At 26.3% G+C, this 17,186-nt stretch overlaps 2 protein-coding genes across 2 annotated transcripts in view; one reads left to right on the top strand and one right to left on the bottom strand.

The window, feature by feature from the left end:
* Positions 1 to 327: 327 nt before the first annotated feature.
* LOC105366477 (dual specificity protein phosphatase 12) overlaps positions 328 to 17,186 on the top strand; it is a 20,298-nt gene continuing 3,439 nt past the window's right edge. The window contains 6 exon segments of the mRNA XM_011504933.1: positions 328 to 555; positions 7,684 to 7,800; positions 10,286 to 10,410; positions 10,750 to 10,921; positions 16,745 to 16,923; positions 17,097 to 17,185. Of these exon segments, the coding sequence (XP_011503235.1) occupies positions 535 to 555; positions 7,684 to 7,800; positions 10,286 to 10,410; positions 10,750 to 10,921; positions 16,745 to 16,923; positions 17,097 to 17,185 (703 nt within the window). The 5' untranslated portion in view covers positions 328 to 534.
* On the bottom strand, positions 4,733 to 7,215 carry LOC105366476 (mucin-2-like). Its single transcript, XM_011504932.1, has 2 exons — positions 7,044 to 7,215; positions 4,733 to 5,543 (listed from the first exon to the last, which is right to left on the bottom strand). The coding sequence occupies exons 1-2, from the start codon at positions 7,144 to 7,146 to the stop codon at positions 4,849 to 4,851; spliced, it is 798 nt and encodes a 265-aa protein (XP_011503234.1). The 5' UTR covers positions 7,147 to 7,215; the 3' UTR covers positions 4,733 to 4,848.

Here is a 17,186-nt window from a genome sequence, read left to right on the forward strand (position 1 = left end):
AATAATGCAATAATAATATACAATAATTAGTAATTTATGCAAATCAGTAGTTTCTAAAATATTTAATATTTATTTTATAATCAATCAATACATCAAAGCATTATACGTTTAATATAATATTAGTACTAATACTTATATAATATTAGTAGTAATACTTTATTTGATATAACTTATTTTTAAATGAAATATATTTCCATTTTACTATATGATTTTTTAAACTTTATTATATCAAGTCTGCTTTTAAATATTATATATTCCACAGCTATTTAATGCACAATGGAAATCATAATTAACTGGAAATAATATCATCTAAGTAAGTGTATTACTTAAACTAGCATAGCAAAAGCAAACTAAGATATAACTAAGCTAGTATTTGTCATCGATAGATGAATGCGGCTCATTGCTGAGGCTAGAGACAGGAGGAGATCTTGTGTGGAAAATGTGGAAACTTTCCCCGCCGGGGCGCCGGCGTCGAAACACGCGAATCGATTAAACAACTCGATTACATACAAGGCTCATTCTTACTGAACCAATATGGGCAATGGCATGAATAAGGTACGAGATCGTTACCCATATAAGAACTAACTTGAAAGAGTCTATCTTAATCTGAAATCTTAATTTCGTAAAATTTTGTTATATTTCAATAAGGAACATTGCCAGCCAAAAATGAACAGAGTATACTATCTGTTAAATTGTTATTCAGAGAGTTAAACGAAGTAAAGTAATATTATATTACTTGTAATACCTCAAAAATTGAAATAATATTTTAATTATAAAACTTTATTACATATCTCAGTTTTTTCTCATTAATCGTAAACTAAAACTAAAACAGAAATATTTTACAAATTACTATAATATTATCTTTAATAAGGACCTAAATAATTATATTAATTAAAATGGAATATTATTTATAAGTGTAATTGATTATGATGAAATACCACATTTCATATTTCTTTAATTTTAATTTTTTTATCAAAAGCAGTTCAATAAAAGGTCTTTCAATTATTAATTAACAAATCACTTAAAAACGCCAAATCAATACAAATACTTCTATATATTGCATTATATTTCTATTATAATGAAATTATAATAATTATAATTATAATTATACATTATTTAATCAATATACACTATTTATCTATTAATATAAATCATGTTAAATTATTAAAATATATAGAGTTTATTGTAAAACATTGAAAAATAATAACAATAGTGAAATTAGAATTACAGACGGTTATTAATACATGTAAAACTTCTTATTCATTTCTTATTTCTTTTCTCATTAATACATTGGAAGTGTAGTAAGAAATATTTATTAGATAATAAATTATTATTTAAGTGCTTTATTTTTAGCTAGATCAAAATAAAAATAAATGATCGATTATAGCAATATTATCGATACATTTTTGTTATTAATGTAAAAAAAAAATTTTTCATTCAATTGCATTAATAGAAAAACAGTTTAAAAAATTATTCAAAAATTGAAATTACTGAATTTAGTGAAATATTATTAAAAATAATTGATAACAATTTTGCATTCATGTTATAAATGTAATGTGAAATACTTATAGTGGCATATTGTAAATAAAAAATAAGAAACAGTAGGAAAGTAAGATGAAAAATTTTTAATAGTATTTTCAGAATGAAATTGTATATATTTCAAAAATATGACTGGTAAAGTTGACATTTATAAAAAAAATTAAACTTCAATTATTTATATTCATTAAAGGAAATTCCATACTATTGCTTTTTTATATAGAAATTGAATATTCAGGTAATTGAATTCATTGACAAATTTAAATTTATATGGATTCAATTCGTTCATTTTATGAAAGTAATTAACGTTATTTACGAAGGTATCTAAGGTATTAATATATCATATCGTTTCCTACTCTATCTCGACCTAATTTACTATTAATAATCAACTTTGAAACTCATTTCATGAACTCCATGTAACAAATTTTCAAAGTAAGAATGCCTTGAAAAACTTTCTTAGAAGAAGTATTTCCAAACAATTCTTCAATTTATTAATGACAATAAAAAAGTAATTCACCATTTTTTTGATTTTGAACGATTTTATGGACGAAGGCACTTAATACAATAAAAACGATTATAGGAATAAGATCTGTCTATAAAATAAATACACCACGATTAACAAAAAATAAATTATGTTAAAAAATTAAATTATTGAGAAAGTGAATTTTGACTTTAAGATATACATGCATGACTTATGTGATACATTTTAATTCACATAAAGCCATATTCAAGCATATATGACACTAATTCAAGTCTCATATCTACATTGTATGAATGATTGATATTGCTCATGTAGAAAATTTATAGCTAGGTTGTACTTTAATTGAACAAATGTTAGGCTTAGCCATTTTAACAGTATCTCTTGCTATTTGTGAAATACGTAAAAGTAATCTATCAACCATAAAATAGTTTGGTGTTAATATAGTATTCATGCGCTCTTGACAATTTTAACTTTATTTAGATATGTATACGATAGAAGAAGAATAATGTACATACATTCCTTAAAACTTATTCACAAACTATTACAATCTGACACGATCGTAGTGTTTGATTTTATATTATGAATATATATATATATATACGTAAACATTTATATTTACATATATGTGTATTTATATTATTCATTGTTATTTCAATTAAAATCAAATACCGGAATAATGCTTTCAAATAAAAGTAATTAAAATTTGGTTTGATAAAAACCAAATAAAATATATTTTTAGTTAGTAACATAATCTAATATAATCTAATATAATTAATAATCTAATGAAGTTCGTATTCATCATTAATATTTGGAAATTCAAATTTATTATTTTATCTTTATAATTAAAATATACTTTTTTACACTGTAATATTATATTAATGGATCTATCTATTAAGTTTAGTTCAAATGTGTTAATCATCGTTCACAATAATTTATTTTCATCATAATTAGAATTCACCGAAAGTTTATTTGATGTTAAATTTAATTTAATAGTAAAAGAATTTTCCGCAGAAAAATAAATAAATACATAAATTAAAAATTTAAATAAAAATATAATTATTTACTTACAAAATAGTATTATGAAATAAATCTTATCAAGTGATAAAATTATTATTGTTATTTGACCAATAATAAAAAAATAATATGTAACTAAAGCACGTACCTTACGCTAAAAAGAAAATTTTTAATACTTTATAAAATATTATCATAAAAGGACAATTAAATAATGTATCGTTATTATATTCGATAATAAAATCATATTATATATAACTAATTTGAATAACTATACTTTAAATATGAAATTTTACCTAAACATTATGTAAGGTTTGTTCATGTGAAAATATCAACCTTGTCATAAATCAGTGTTTGGTCTATTGAGTAAATTATGTTCTAATTAAATTCATATTTAATCGAAATTTAAGTTAAAGTTAATTAATAACTAATTTATATAACATTAAAAAATTAACAACAATAATCAGCAATTCATTTTTAAAATTACCAAATATACCATCGACTCTCCGATAAAGAGATAAAAAGAAATGCCATTACCGCGATGAAAAACACTTAATTTAGCTTTTGATATCCATATATATAACTATAATTTAACCACAAGTGGCATCTCTTATCGCAATAACGCATCGAGAATTACGTCCACAACTGGAAATACTTTGCTTTGTTTTTAAAATTGGCGCCTTTTGCCGAACGTATAGAATTAACCTAAAAACAATTGTCCCGCGTGACAAGGTAACTTATAATGCCATTTTTCAATCAGTATTATTCTCTCTTCCTCCCCCCTGCCGATAAGGCTAAAACATACACAAGTGTATAATCTTTGATGTAATACCAATCATAGCAATAACATAGTTAATTTAATCATAAGAAATGACAAATCGATTGTTGAATATTTAGTATCTTGTTTTCAATTTTATTAGTCTCCTATTTTAATGATAGCATGAGCAAGTGAAGATCAATGCGAAAAAATATTAAATTTCTATTTTATAGTCCACAAAATAAATGCTTTAATAAAAACAATAAACTGAATATTATTCAGAATTTTAATCGTTTAATGAGTTATTAATAGACAGTCTTTTCAAAACGAAAGCGATTCAAGGTAGTAATAATTTAATCATACTTGACTTATACATTATCATTCGAGTTTTCTTTTATTTTAAATTTGAAATATACTACCGAAATATCAGATATTCTACAAAATAATTAACACATAAAAATGAATCTATTTTCGTGATATATACATAATAATGCAAATGTGAATAGCTGATTAACAAAGTCATAGTTAATATTTAGATTATTATCTTTAGATAATGAGATGAAAATTATATGTCTCTCTCTCTCTCTCTCTCTCTCTCTCTTTCTCCCATTTCCAGAATGTAATTTGATAATTACAAATTATTCAACTATTATAAATTTGATTCTTAAGGAAATTTTTTTTGGGACATTGTACAACTAAAAGCAAAAATAAACGTAAACCTATCACTTATATTTTAACATTACATCAACGTCAGAGATTCTAGAAAATTTGATGTTGATAAAAGTGTCTTGAATCAGTCATATTCTTCTAAAAATTAAATCGTGCTTATCACTATGGTGAAAAATAAAAAAATATAAATAAAATAAGGGAAAACACAGAAAATATATAATAAACGATGTAGATAAAAACATAGAGAAGAATCGAAAAGAGGAAAAAAGGAGGCTTAGTCAGATAAATTTCCCTTTATTCGAGAATCAGCGTGCACGATTAAAATAGCAGATGCTCTATACAATAATCGAAAGACGAAAAAGTAACAGGCGAAGAGGTCATGTTCCCATACCCCTTAATTCGCTCCCTTACCGCCTTTCTTTTTCCTGCGGCATTTGGACTTCTCTTTCTTGGGGGTGGGCACAGAAGAGTAATCGATGAATTTTGGGGTTGGTATTGGTTCGATCAACTTTGGAGTCGACTTTGAGCTACTAAGTGGTAGTTCAGTTGTTGTCGTGGTGGTAGTTGTTGTAGGTCGAAGCGTTGTAGTAGTCGTACTAGTGGTCGTCGTCCTGATTGTTGTCATCGGCTCAGGAGTTGTTGTTGTGGGAGGCGGTGGGGGTGATGTACTAGTCGTTGTGATGATATCAGATTCCGGAGGCGGAGGCGGTGGCGGTTCAAGGTTCCTCGATTCTGGGGTTAAGTGTCCGGTCTTCTTACATTTCCGGCGGGTGCAGCTACGTGGACAAGTACAGGATGTACAGCCGATTTTATCAAGGAAGAGGCGCTTACGCTCTTGCGTCAATCCGTGCAGCCAATTGAAAACATCGTCCTCCTTGATGGCATTAAATTGATGGGATTCAATTTGAGATATTTTGGTTGGCTCCTGGACGATTGCTGATTCTGTGTCATCAAAAGTGCCAACAGTCAGCGTTGGTGAAGGTAGTGAAGCGCTAAGGAAGCGGCGCCTTGACGGTGGATCCAGGTGGTACATTCGTAATGACGTGATCGCGATAGTTGATGTTTCTATTTCATTCTGCGTCCTTTTACCTACAAATTCATCCACACTACATTAGTTTGAAGCTCTTCGAGTAGCTATAATTTCAACAGATAAACGTCGGCTTTCATTCGTGGTTGCCAAATACGGTTGAGTACTTTGCATTCTTAAGCAACCTCATAAAGTGCGAAGGTCAATAAGGAAAATATTGATCTAATAACGATCATTCTATTTCATTATTAATAATATCGAACTCTGAAATATTTAAATTATTCGAAGAGTTATTAATAATGTTCTTATATTACATTGACATAAAAATATTGTGAAAGTGTTTATATTAATTTAAAAACAAAGTCTTGGACTTGGCCTACTATAAACAGACATAACCTTAATTTAATTTAAGAGTAGAACTGCTGGACAAATTCTCGATATCTAATATTTATTTACTTCATATAAGAATATTTATTCTAAAGAATTTCAAATTATGTAAACATATTATACTCAATGATTCTTCGGTTCATTCGACTTATTATTGAATGTTAGTTGCATTTCATTCAAATATGTATAATTTGAAATTAATTCATTACAAAAATTAATCGGGCAATATTTATTATAAATTGAAAAGTCTTTTTCTTGGAGCTCGTTTCGATCATCCGAATCTACATCCACAAATCGTGCCCACGTATTATATTAGCCCGTAAAAACAGTGTTTCATGTAACCAGCGTTTTTCTTACTTTCATTTTATTTTGTTCATTTAAATGATTATTGAAAATCGACTCGGCAATTTATTCTCCAAAAGTAATTAAACATTACAGGTTTAATCATTAATTCAATTTCACACGAAAGATTTGCTGCTTATCAATAAATTTCAACGTACAGTTGTTGAATAATTCGTAATAATTTCATTTCAAATATAAAACAATGAGATTTGAATTAGTGATCCATGGAAAAGTCAGGTGGGTAGTGCCGAAAGGAGGGGAGATACTATTGAAGCCACAGATGTGGATGTATTTAATGAAAGTAAACCGGCGATAATTTCGATATGTGCGCGTAGAGTAAACGTCAGCTAAAAGTTAAAGCCGGATGGTAGACGGAATCGATAAATATAGAAAAAATAAAGCTCGTTAAAAAAAGTTCCCGGCCAATTAAGCATTGGAGAGGGGAGCATTAATGCCTGTGTTTTTGCGCCAAATATTTTTCGCCAACCATTTACATTTGATTAACGGCTTCAATTGAATAGGTGTATCTCCATTAATAATCTCTTAAATTGTATTATAAAATAATTTTTTTGTGACACCGTATTAAATCTGGTTACACTCGTATGCTTTATTTATGATTGTGACGCAAGTACACTTTCGTTTAGAAGACATCCCTTATTGAGGCGATCGCGCGAGGAGAAATCACTGGTGGCGGGTCGATGAAGCCGAGGACACAGTTTAGAAGCGCGCAAAAGCATCATCCCGCCCCAGGATGCGATCCAATTGTATAGCCATAGTGACGACAATCGGATTTCCGGCGTCCAAATCGGAGGCCGAGTACTTCCAGTGAGTACCTTTAGTGGGTGACGAGGGTGGTGGGGTGGCGTCACCGAGGCCGGCTGCGAGGGCGCCGAGGATGGCGAAGATCAGCCAACGGCGGCGCGTACGTGAGCCCATGTTCGTCGCTTCGTAGATGCTGACCGAGTGCTTGAGAAGGCCGGTGCGAACTGCGTCTCCGCTCCGCGATAAGCGCGTAAATCATTGCAGGGGGCAGGGGGCGGTCATGGCGGCAGTCCTCGAATAGGAGGGGGCACGGTGGCGGCGGATTCAGGAGCCACAGGGGGAGAGAGGCACGGAAAAATGAAACAGGGACCAAGGGGGGAATTGATACGTAATATAAAACGATCATTAATCCGTGGCGCGAGGGAGAGCGAGTGAGAGAGGCATTAAAAGAAGCGATAAATTGACTTTTGATATTTCTAACGACAAGCGCAGGGCAATAAAGCCGTGCCCGTGCGAGCACAACTTTATCGCTGGATGTATATTTCAATTACGCTTTTGTCTGACCTTTTTTCTACTGGGCGCGTATGCACCACATGATACGCTCCCTCCCTCTTTCTAACCGCTCCAATACGAGCTCTCCTTCACCCTTCCGTTCCCGATAGCAAGTGTCATCCGGGGATCCTTACGGCTTTACGCGGAAGCTGTTTGCAGGTGCTACCTGGTCTCTATGTCGGCAACTATCGAGACAGCAAGGACTCGGCCCAGCTCGAACGCTTCGAGATCACACATATCCTCGCAATTCACGATGCTGCCCGACAGCTGCACTCCGTAAGTTTCTTTACGTCTCTTCAATTCAATTCAATAACTATTATTCGTCTTAACTTTGTGCTTCTCATTATACATAAGGGTGGATAATCAGATTTTTTACTTTGATTAGTACCTCAACACACGCTTGACGTTGTTAGAATATTCCGAAATATTTGTTATAATGCAAGATATTCCATTTTTACGAATTCAATAACAAATTCAGTACTGGGGTAATATAGTTGAAGATCGAAAATAACAAGTTTTAACTAACGATGACGTGTAAATAAAGAAAACGAGAAATCATATGAAAAGGTATTTTTAATAAAATCTAGATAGCAATACGTATCCGTCAATAGCATATCGATTTGCACAATATAATGTTAAAAAGTAATATAAAAAATCTGGTTGTCCTAAGCGTGATTCAACCGGATTCATCGAAATTTACTGGTAAAATGCAATTTAACTATTTTTATGATTTTATCCAACCGTATCGACCTGTGATTATCAGAACGCTTGTGATTATCCTATCCTTATCTACAAATGAAATAATACTAAATGTAAACAATAATTGTAGCAGAAGATAACGTACTTGCTGTTAAATTTATTTGTAGTTGACAACATTTTTTTGCTACAAATATTAAAAACAATTTGTAGAGATATTTAATTAATTTTGCTAATTTATCTTGCGAGTATTTGTAATATTTAATACATTCATATAATATTTAATCAATCGAAAATTCTGCGCTTAAGTTTTGTCTGAAAAATGATTACATTTATTTATCAAAATCATTTATTAAACAATTACTTCCCCAATTTTCAATGAGACATTTTCCTACTTTTAATAATTAAATTTTGTAATCAAAGTTTTATAAATATTTTCTATAAAAATCGAATTATTGGTAAAAGCGCTGAATTAGTTAAACTTTTTTCAATACATATATGTAAGCGTAAATGAGTATATATAAGGATGTAATTAAAAATGACAAACAATGAATGGAAACATGAAATTAAAATTAAATGGAGACGTATTCTCTAATGCAAATCAAAATGTTTATATTTTTAGTTTAGTCATTTAGATATATAATACAATATCTTTGAACTGAAAATTAAATTAATAAAAATTAAATTAAATAAAAAAAATAAAAACTTTAATTAAAATCACAATGGGTATTTGTAAAATCAATATTAATCAGATAGAAAATCAAACATTTAAAGAGCTTACATTTAATTATTAAAATTACTTTAAAAACTTATCATTATTTAAAAACATATATTTTCAAAAGATTCTATTTTTTAAATTGAAATTGTAAAATAATTTCCATTTATAAAATCGATTTTATAAAAAAGAACAATACACTTTAAAAGTACAAATAAATATTTTGATTAACATATATCGTTAAATTTTTGGTTAGAAATTATTAAAAAGATCCATTGGAAATGCTACCACAAAAAATGTCTTCATATCAAATTTTTTTGCCCAGGAATAAATAATAAATAAAATATTTTATATTAAAATATTTAATTTAAAAATTATTTAATATATAAAATATGATAAAGGTCGTTTTAAAATATCAAAAAATATTCAATCATTTATTTTTTTACACCTCGTTAACATTGTATTTGCATACATGAAGAATTACTATGCAATAAAAGTGTTTACTCAAGTTCAGTTCAACGCTTAAAGAGAAAATATGAATTCCTAAGTTCATTATTTTTCTAGTACAGATTTATTTCACCTTATTTCTTATTAGTTTTTTTTTTAATAGCAAAATAAAGATAACAAATAAAATGTTCAATGTCATTATTTACTATGTACATTAACAGAACTAAAAGAAAAGTAATTTAATACAAGCTACTAAATCATTTCCCTAACGCTAATCTATAACAATCTACCCTTTTTACGAGTATTTTACGGAATGGACATAATTCATAGGTAATTCGTACAATGATAAGGTAAAGAAAAAAAATTAAAATTTGTAACTTTTACTAAGCATTTTATTCGAAAATAAAATATAATAACCCATATATTTTAATAAATTTACTAATTAGTATAGCTACTAAATTGCATGAAATCGAAAAAATAACAATGAGAAACAAATGTTTAGATCAGAACTTTATTATATATATATATATATATATATATATATATATATATATATATATATAGGTATACAGAGAAAATCATAACAAATTTGATAGAAGAGTACATTGATCGAATGGCAAATGATAAATATGTGTTTTAATATCTAAAATCATTATTTTCTATTCTTGATTAAAGAATTATTCAGATATTAAATTAATTAATACTATTCGTACATCGCTAAATATAAATAAACATTATTTCTCATTTTCCAATGATAGATTTATGAAACGAGAGGAATGAATAAATCCTTATCATAAAAGCGATCAAATATCAATGATTAGACTGCAAGACTCCTTAATTAATTTGTAAGTAATATGATTAAATATAATATTACATAATCTACATATACTTTTTCATGGCCAGGATAAACACTATCTCTGTATTATGGCCGCCGATACGCCAGATCAAAACCTGTCTCAATATTTCTCAGTTTGCAACGACTTCATACATTCAGCTCGTTTACGCGGTGGAAACGTTCTAATACATTGGTAAAAATAATTAAATTTATAATACATAATAAAATTAATTCGCCAATTACTAATGTTTTATTAATTATCATTTGAATGTATGCGATATAGTTAATCATAGAAATCTCAATATTTTAAAACACATTTTAAGCAATTTAATATTTCAAAATTTCCAATTGTTTTTTCATATATGCTTTGACTAACATAGCGACAAACCTGCTTTATACAATATAACTTAGTAAAAAAATTAATTATCGTGCTTCAATTTTTATATTTTAATACACTTATAAACGGCATCTGATAACTCCCTTGATAATATAATTTTTTTTCGTTTCCTTGTTTATCTGTTGGATTCGATAGTTTGGCAGGAATGTCACGCAGCGTGACAGTAGCCGTCGCATATATCACGAGTACGACAAATCTCTCGTGGAAGGATGCCTTAAAAGTGGTGAGAGTTGGAAGAGCTGTTGCCAATCCCAACATTGGCTTTCAACAGCAGTTGGAAGATTTCGAGTCCAATCGACTCCAAGATGTAATATAATTTGCATTTGTCTCATTAAAAAAAATAGTGTTTATATAAAACAAAGTATTTGACACATATATCTATAATTAGTTTGCAATAAAAAAAGAATGTCTATTTTTATGATTAACAATACGTATGTAAAATATTGTTTTATTCTTTTAACCACGTGTTTAATACTCAATTCCTTAATTATAAATATAATGGATGCATACAGGGTTACATCTAAATTTCTATATATAATTCTAATGTAAATCTTCATTCTAATTAAGAATCACTCAAATATTTAAATTAAAAATTTAAGTATTAGTTTCAAGTTTATTAATTGCTTATTTTTAAGTCAATTTCATATTTTTTTCTTATTCATATATTTGTTTGTCCCTTCTTTTTACCAATAATTTAATAGGTAAAATAAATGTTATAAACCTCAATAAATAAAGTGAATCGTGTACCATTCTAAAATATAGATCATACGTGTATTTTCATTCATTACTATCATCAAGTTTTTATTTTTTAAAAAAAATATTTTCAACATTACGAAAATCAATTTTTTTGAAAACAAAAAATGCTTATGTATATTAAAACCTTAAGATTTTATTATTAACTCTATTATGAACTTGTTTTTAAAAAATTATTCCTTACCTTTTCTAGTATTTTTAATTTTTAATCTATTATAAAAACAAAATTTTTAATTAAAATAATTATAGAAATTTAAATTTTCATTTATTACAATGTACTGAAGTATGAAAATATAATACCAAATAAAAGTTATTATATTAAAAAAAATTTTTATATAATTATTGGGGAATAATATAATAGAATAATAAATGTATATATTAGAATTATTGCCATATTTAATAAAATAATTTGATATTTTTCTACCAATTGTAAAATTGTGTTATTTAAGTCATATTTTAGTTCGCTCCTCTTATTTTTTCATTTATGCACGAAGTTCCGATGAAATTTACATGCTCTATAAATAAATAAATAAATAAATAATTTTAATTCCTTAATTCCATGCATTAGGTCATTTTTCAAAGACACAAGATGTAAATTGTGATCTTCAATCGGTTACAAGTTTATACAACTTCTAAGAAGTTTTAAATAATACGATGAAATTTTGAATAGCCTTTAAATACAATAGATATGTAAGGATAAATTTGTATAAATTTTGTAAACTCAGTATTAGTAATAAAAAAGCATTCAAAATCTTAGTTGTTTTTGTTAAAATATATATTGGTAGCATATATTTATTAAAATACTAATTACATATTTATACTTATACTATAGCATCTTGTTTTTAATACTATTTAGTCATATAAGCCCAATATACTTAAAATAATTACAAAATACAATAACAAAAATATTTTTTACTAGTTTTTCTTGCATAAAAACTGATACACTTTTTAGTGCCTGAATATATAACTTTATCATATTAAATTTAAATTAATTATTAATTTAATTATTAGTTTAAAAACAGAATATTAGTTAAAAAAAAAAAGTACATTAGATGTTTTATATTTGAAATATGCTAATCCTTCGCATAGTTAACAAATCACAAATTAATACAATTTGTTCTCAGTGACAATATAATTAGTTATATAATTCAATAAATATAATAGAATAATAATATCACATATGTGAATTCAAATACGATTGTATTTAAAAATGAAACGGTTACATATAATTTATTTAAATTTTAATGTCATAATAATGTTATAAAGGAAAAATAAAATATAATAATAAAGAAAAATGAAGTAGTTAAAGCCTAAAAATTATAATTCGCATTCTGATTCAATGTTAATATTTACAGGTCACTTCACTTCTTTTTTTATCTTAAAAAAAATACAGACCTTAATGCACCATCGCAGTATATTTGTAGGAAAATAATACTGTAATAACTTGGATCTGTACTACAATGTACCAAACTACTTACAAGATATTACATAACTTGCATATGATATTAACATAATTTATTTTATTATATAATTTATTACATAACAACATACATAACATGTGATATTACGTAACTTATTTTATATTTGCGTTACTTGTTTCAATAAATAACACTTGTTTGTCAATTTTTCATCCTTAATAATAATTCTTCTTTTGTACAAATGAATATTTTTCTAAGAATATTTTTATAATTCTAAATAATTCTGTTTGTATGTAAAAAACATAATATTTCTCAACTTTTATTTATTATTCTATGATTGCAAAAATATTATACAAGTAAATACTATTAAGATTTTTATTTTTAAAAGCACAAAAGTAATTTTGATCTATTGAATAAAATATTTTCATCTATTTAAAAATATATTTAAGTAACGTAAATATTTATTCTAATCAAGAGGTGAAACTAACGATATATAATTAATGGACGACCAGAATAATCTTAGATGAGAAAAACTGTTTCGTAAATCAAAAGCTGAGAAGTAAATTTAATCTTTTAATTGATCAAGATTATCTTAAATGAAATAAACTCGATAATTCTTTTATTGTTATTCTGTTTAATCTATCAATCAATATGATTGCATAGTGCGAATAACTCGACCAAATTATTTATCAATTAAATCATTAAGTTTTACTTATAATTTCCTTATCTGGTAGCAAGTCTTTTTAATTTAAATCTAATCAATTGTTAGTATTGTAAACTTATTGTCATTCTTAATAATGATTCTTTTGACACATTATTTTTAAGTGTATCCTAATTTTTTAGAAATATAATTCATTCTTTTTGTAAGAGTTGAAGTTACAAAAATCTATATTTAAAGTATCTGTTAAACAGACTGGATTATTTACGTGACTAATATTTATGAGCTGTTGTATAAATATATTATTATTTTCTTTAATGCACCAAACTCATCATTTATTAGAATTGAATGCAAAATCATATCTTAGAATCATGGCTTTTACCGAAATTTCATTCTATGACTATACTTGCCAATTTCATTATTTTATTTACCAACACTGACATCGGCCTGAAAAATATTTTATTTTTTTAATTACGAATTATCAAAAATTACATTGGTTAAATATTGTCGATTTTTATACGTTGCTTAGAGCATAGAGTTCTTTTATTATGCTAATCGAAAAACTTGAGAAAACAAACTTATACGACTCACTGCCCGTTACATGGATATTATACACAGCTTCTACGGTATAAAGCAGCATCAATTCCATTGCCTATACCACTTGTATAGCTAAATTGTATATGATGTTCATCGGTTCTTAAGATCAATTTTGAATTCTACGTGATTTAGAATTGCGATAGAATTATAAGCACTTTTACCATTTCTATTTTTTCTCATACTATGCAAAATATTCCTCTTCTTAATGATTAAAATAACTAATATTTTAAAATATTTTATTATTTCTATTAATTTTGTTATTACGGAATATATTTCTATAACTTATTTTTATGATTGTACTTTTTTCTTGTTGAAATAATATTATAATAATCATAATAATAATAAGTTTTGAATAACTACCTATTAGTTTGTATCCTTTCTAATTGTATATTATTCTGACAGACTTTTTTCCGATATTCATATTAATATTGTATGAAATTCATTAAAACATTCTAGCTTCTTTTTTCAATCACTCTTCGTTCAAATCAAATGTTAAACATATTTCCCATATCACTTAACTAACTTTTTGAATGTAACAAATTTGCTATTCACCTTCTTAATTTTTTACTGATTAAAAGACGCACAAAATAACCATCAAACTTGTAATATATAAGGCTTATTATTTTTTCCATTCATTAAAAATACTTTCTTATCGTCAAATTTATTAAATGGATTTTTATTATATAACCGTACATACTTTATCGATATTCTTATTTATTTTAGCCTTAAAATATGTTGGTAGTTCTCTTTTTCTATAAATTCTATTTATTTGTTTAAATCGATTTATATTTTTCCTTATATTCTTAGTTCGGTATTACATATTTTCAGAATTATTTTTTTCTATACTCGACATCATTTATTTTGCCATTCTTTAGTTCCTTGTGTACTTTGTCTTTTTTCGTTATTTATATCAAGATTCAACTTTTTCTTCTTCTTCGAATGTATCTCAAATTTTCATGTAAATATATTTAATTTTATTTTTAATTTGGCTTTCAAACTTATTACTATTATATTATTCTTCCAACAGAACTGTTTCAAATGACACTATTTAACTCAATTCAATATTATTAAATTTTTTTAATGATGTTTTGTAGTTAATACCGAAATAATGTATACCGACATATTTCTTTTATATCCCTTACAATAAAGCAAATAATTGTAAAAAAGGGGTTTAATAAAATATCTATTTATTGGAACAAAATATGCTTAATTAATTTCTTTGATTTTATAAAATAAAGTTCATCATATATTGTGGGTATTTAAAAGGAAAATTATTACTGCGGTATTTATTACCGCATTATTTTATAAATTATATGCTTCATAATGAAAATGATTATGTTTTAAATATTTGACTTAAAATATTCTATTAAATCAATTTTCATTTTCAAATCTTGAAAAACTCTACAGAAATATGAAACTATATGTATTCTTGTGTAAAATTTATCATTTATCCATCACATAAGACATAAATTTATCTTATTATCTATTTCTCGTTCTTATATTTCCATTTAATATTTTTTCTTATTTAGCTATAATAGTATTTTTTAAACGAGACTCGAGTTAATATAGATAGTTTTCTCAACAATCAGGATTTACACACTTACCATTCATAAAATTCGTATACATTATTTACCATGCATGTATCTGAGGACTATTGTTTAATAAAATTCAATAGTAGCTTCAGCATACTGTTTTATTTTCAATTTAAATTATTTTGATAATTCTATATTTTTCGAAATATATTAAATTATATTTCATTATTTTATAGAAGCATTTAAGTAAAGCATTTAAAATGGTTAAATTGTGAGTTATTAAAAAACGTAAACTGTATTAAATGTTGCGAACTTTACAATGCAAAATATTTAAACCCTATCATAAAAGATTCTATTGTATTATGCTTAAAACATATTAATTATATAAATATTTTAATGATATATATGAATAATTTTAACTTTTATAATCAAATTTTCATTTTTAAAACAATCATTGAGATGAAAAAATATTTTATTATTTTGATATATGCATGTTTTATTATTGATTTATATCACAAATTAGTAATTGTAATCAGTGTTTACTGTATTATGTTTTATATTATAGTAATACAAAAATTAACATAAATAAGTAAGATTCTATTAAAATATATAATTATACTGAATGGGAATAAAATTTTATTTTTTAAATTTGTTTATATTTTACTCAAAAGTTTTCTATATTCATACTTATCTACAAAAAGTTCTTTTTATAAAAATTCATATTATAATATAGAATTTATATTGAATATAAATTTATAATAATATAATAATATAGAATTTAATAGAACATATACTGAACAATTATCTTTTATTACCATGTATTTAATTTTTATTATTTTTTAGGATTTTATTGTGAAGTCTATCACAAAAATATTGTTACATAATATAAATAATAATCTTATTAATTTATATAATCGGTGTCTTCCTTAATTATGAAAAAAGTCTCAAAAATCTTTAAAAGTATACATTAAAAATTAGCTTATACATTGTAACATCAGTATATATTATGCCGCACATAATAAAAACACCAAAAATAGAAAATACATGATTATGAAAAGAAAAACAACTAATTATTTCAGCTTAGAAGAGTGAAATTCTTCTTTCATTATGAACGTATTAGATAGTTATCAACAATTTATTCTAATTTTACATAAGAGTGTGCTTTTATACAGGAGAGACGGCGACTGCGAGAGCGCTACCCGAGCCTAGCGTTATCTGCCCAGGATTGTGAGGCTTGTCGACTAACTCTCATCAGCTACGAAGGTCTCGCGCATAACCGCGAGGTCTGTGAGGGCAAATGTGTTATGGGTCGAACTTGTCCCACCGGCCTATGTCGTCAATCATCTAAAAGGTGACCTACTGTGCCATTTCCATAGTTTAAAGTGTTTTGAGAAATTGCTGACTGTATTCGTATAAAAAATTAATATAAAAATTATCTAGGATGTAAATATGCAATAGTGTCTGTACTTTCAAAGATACCAAGGAAAGTAATTCAGATTGATCGAGAAACTATTTTATCTGCAGAAATCTACGAAGGAAGTCATCGACAAATAGTCAGAATAGCATAGGAAGTGGACGAACACCACCCCAAACGCCGCGACTTCTACCATCGGC

Source organism: Ceratosolen solmsi, unplaced genomic scaffold (genome assembly GCF_000503995.2).
Source record: "Ceratosolen solmsi marchali unplaced genomic scaffold, CerSol_1.0 scaffold4, whole genome shotgun sequence".
In the NCBI taxonomy this organism is placed as follows: Eukaryota; Metazoa; Arthropoda; class Insecta; order Hymenoptera; family Agaonidae; genus Ceratosolen; species Ceratosolen solmsi.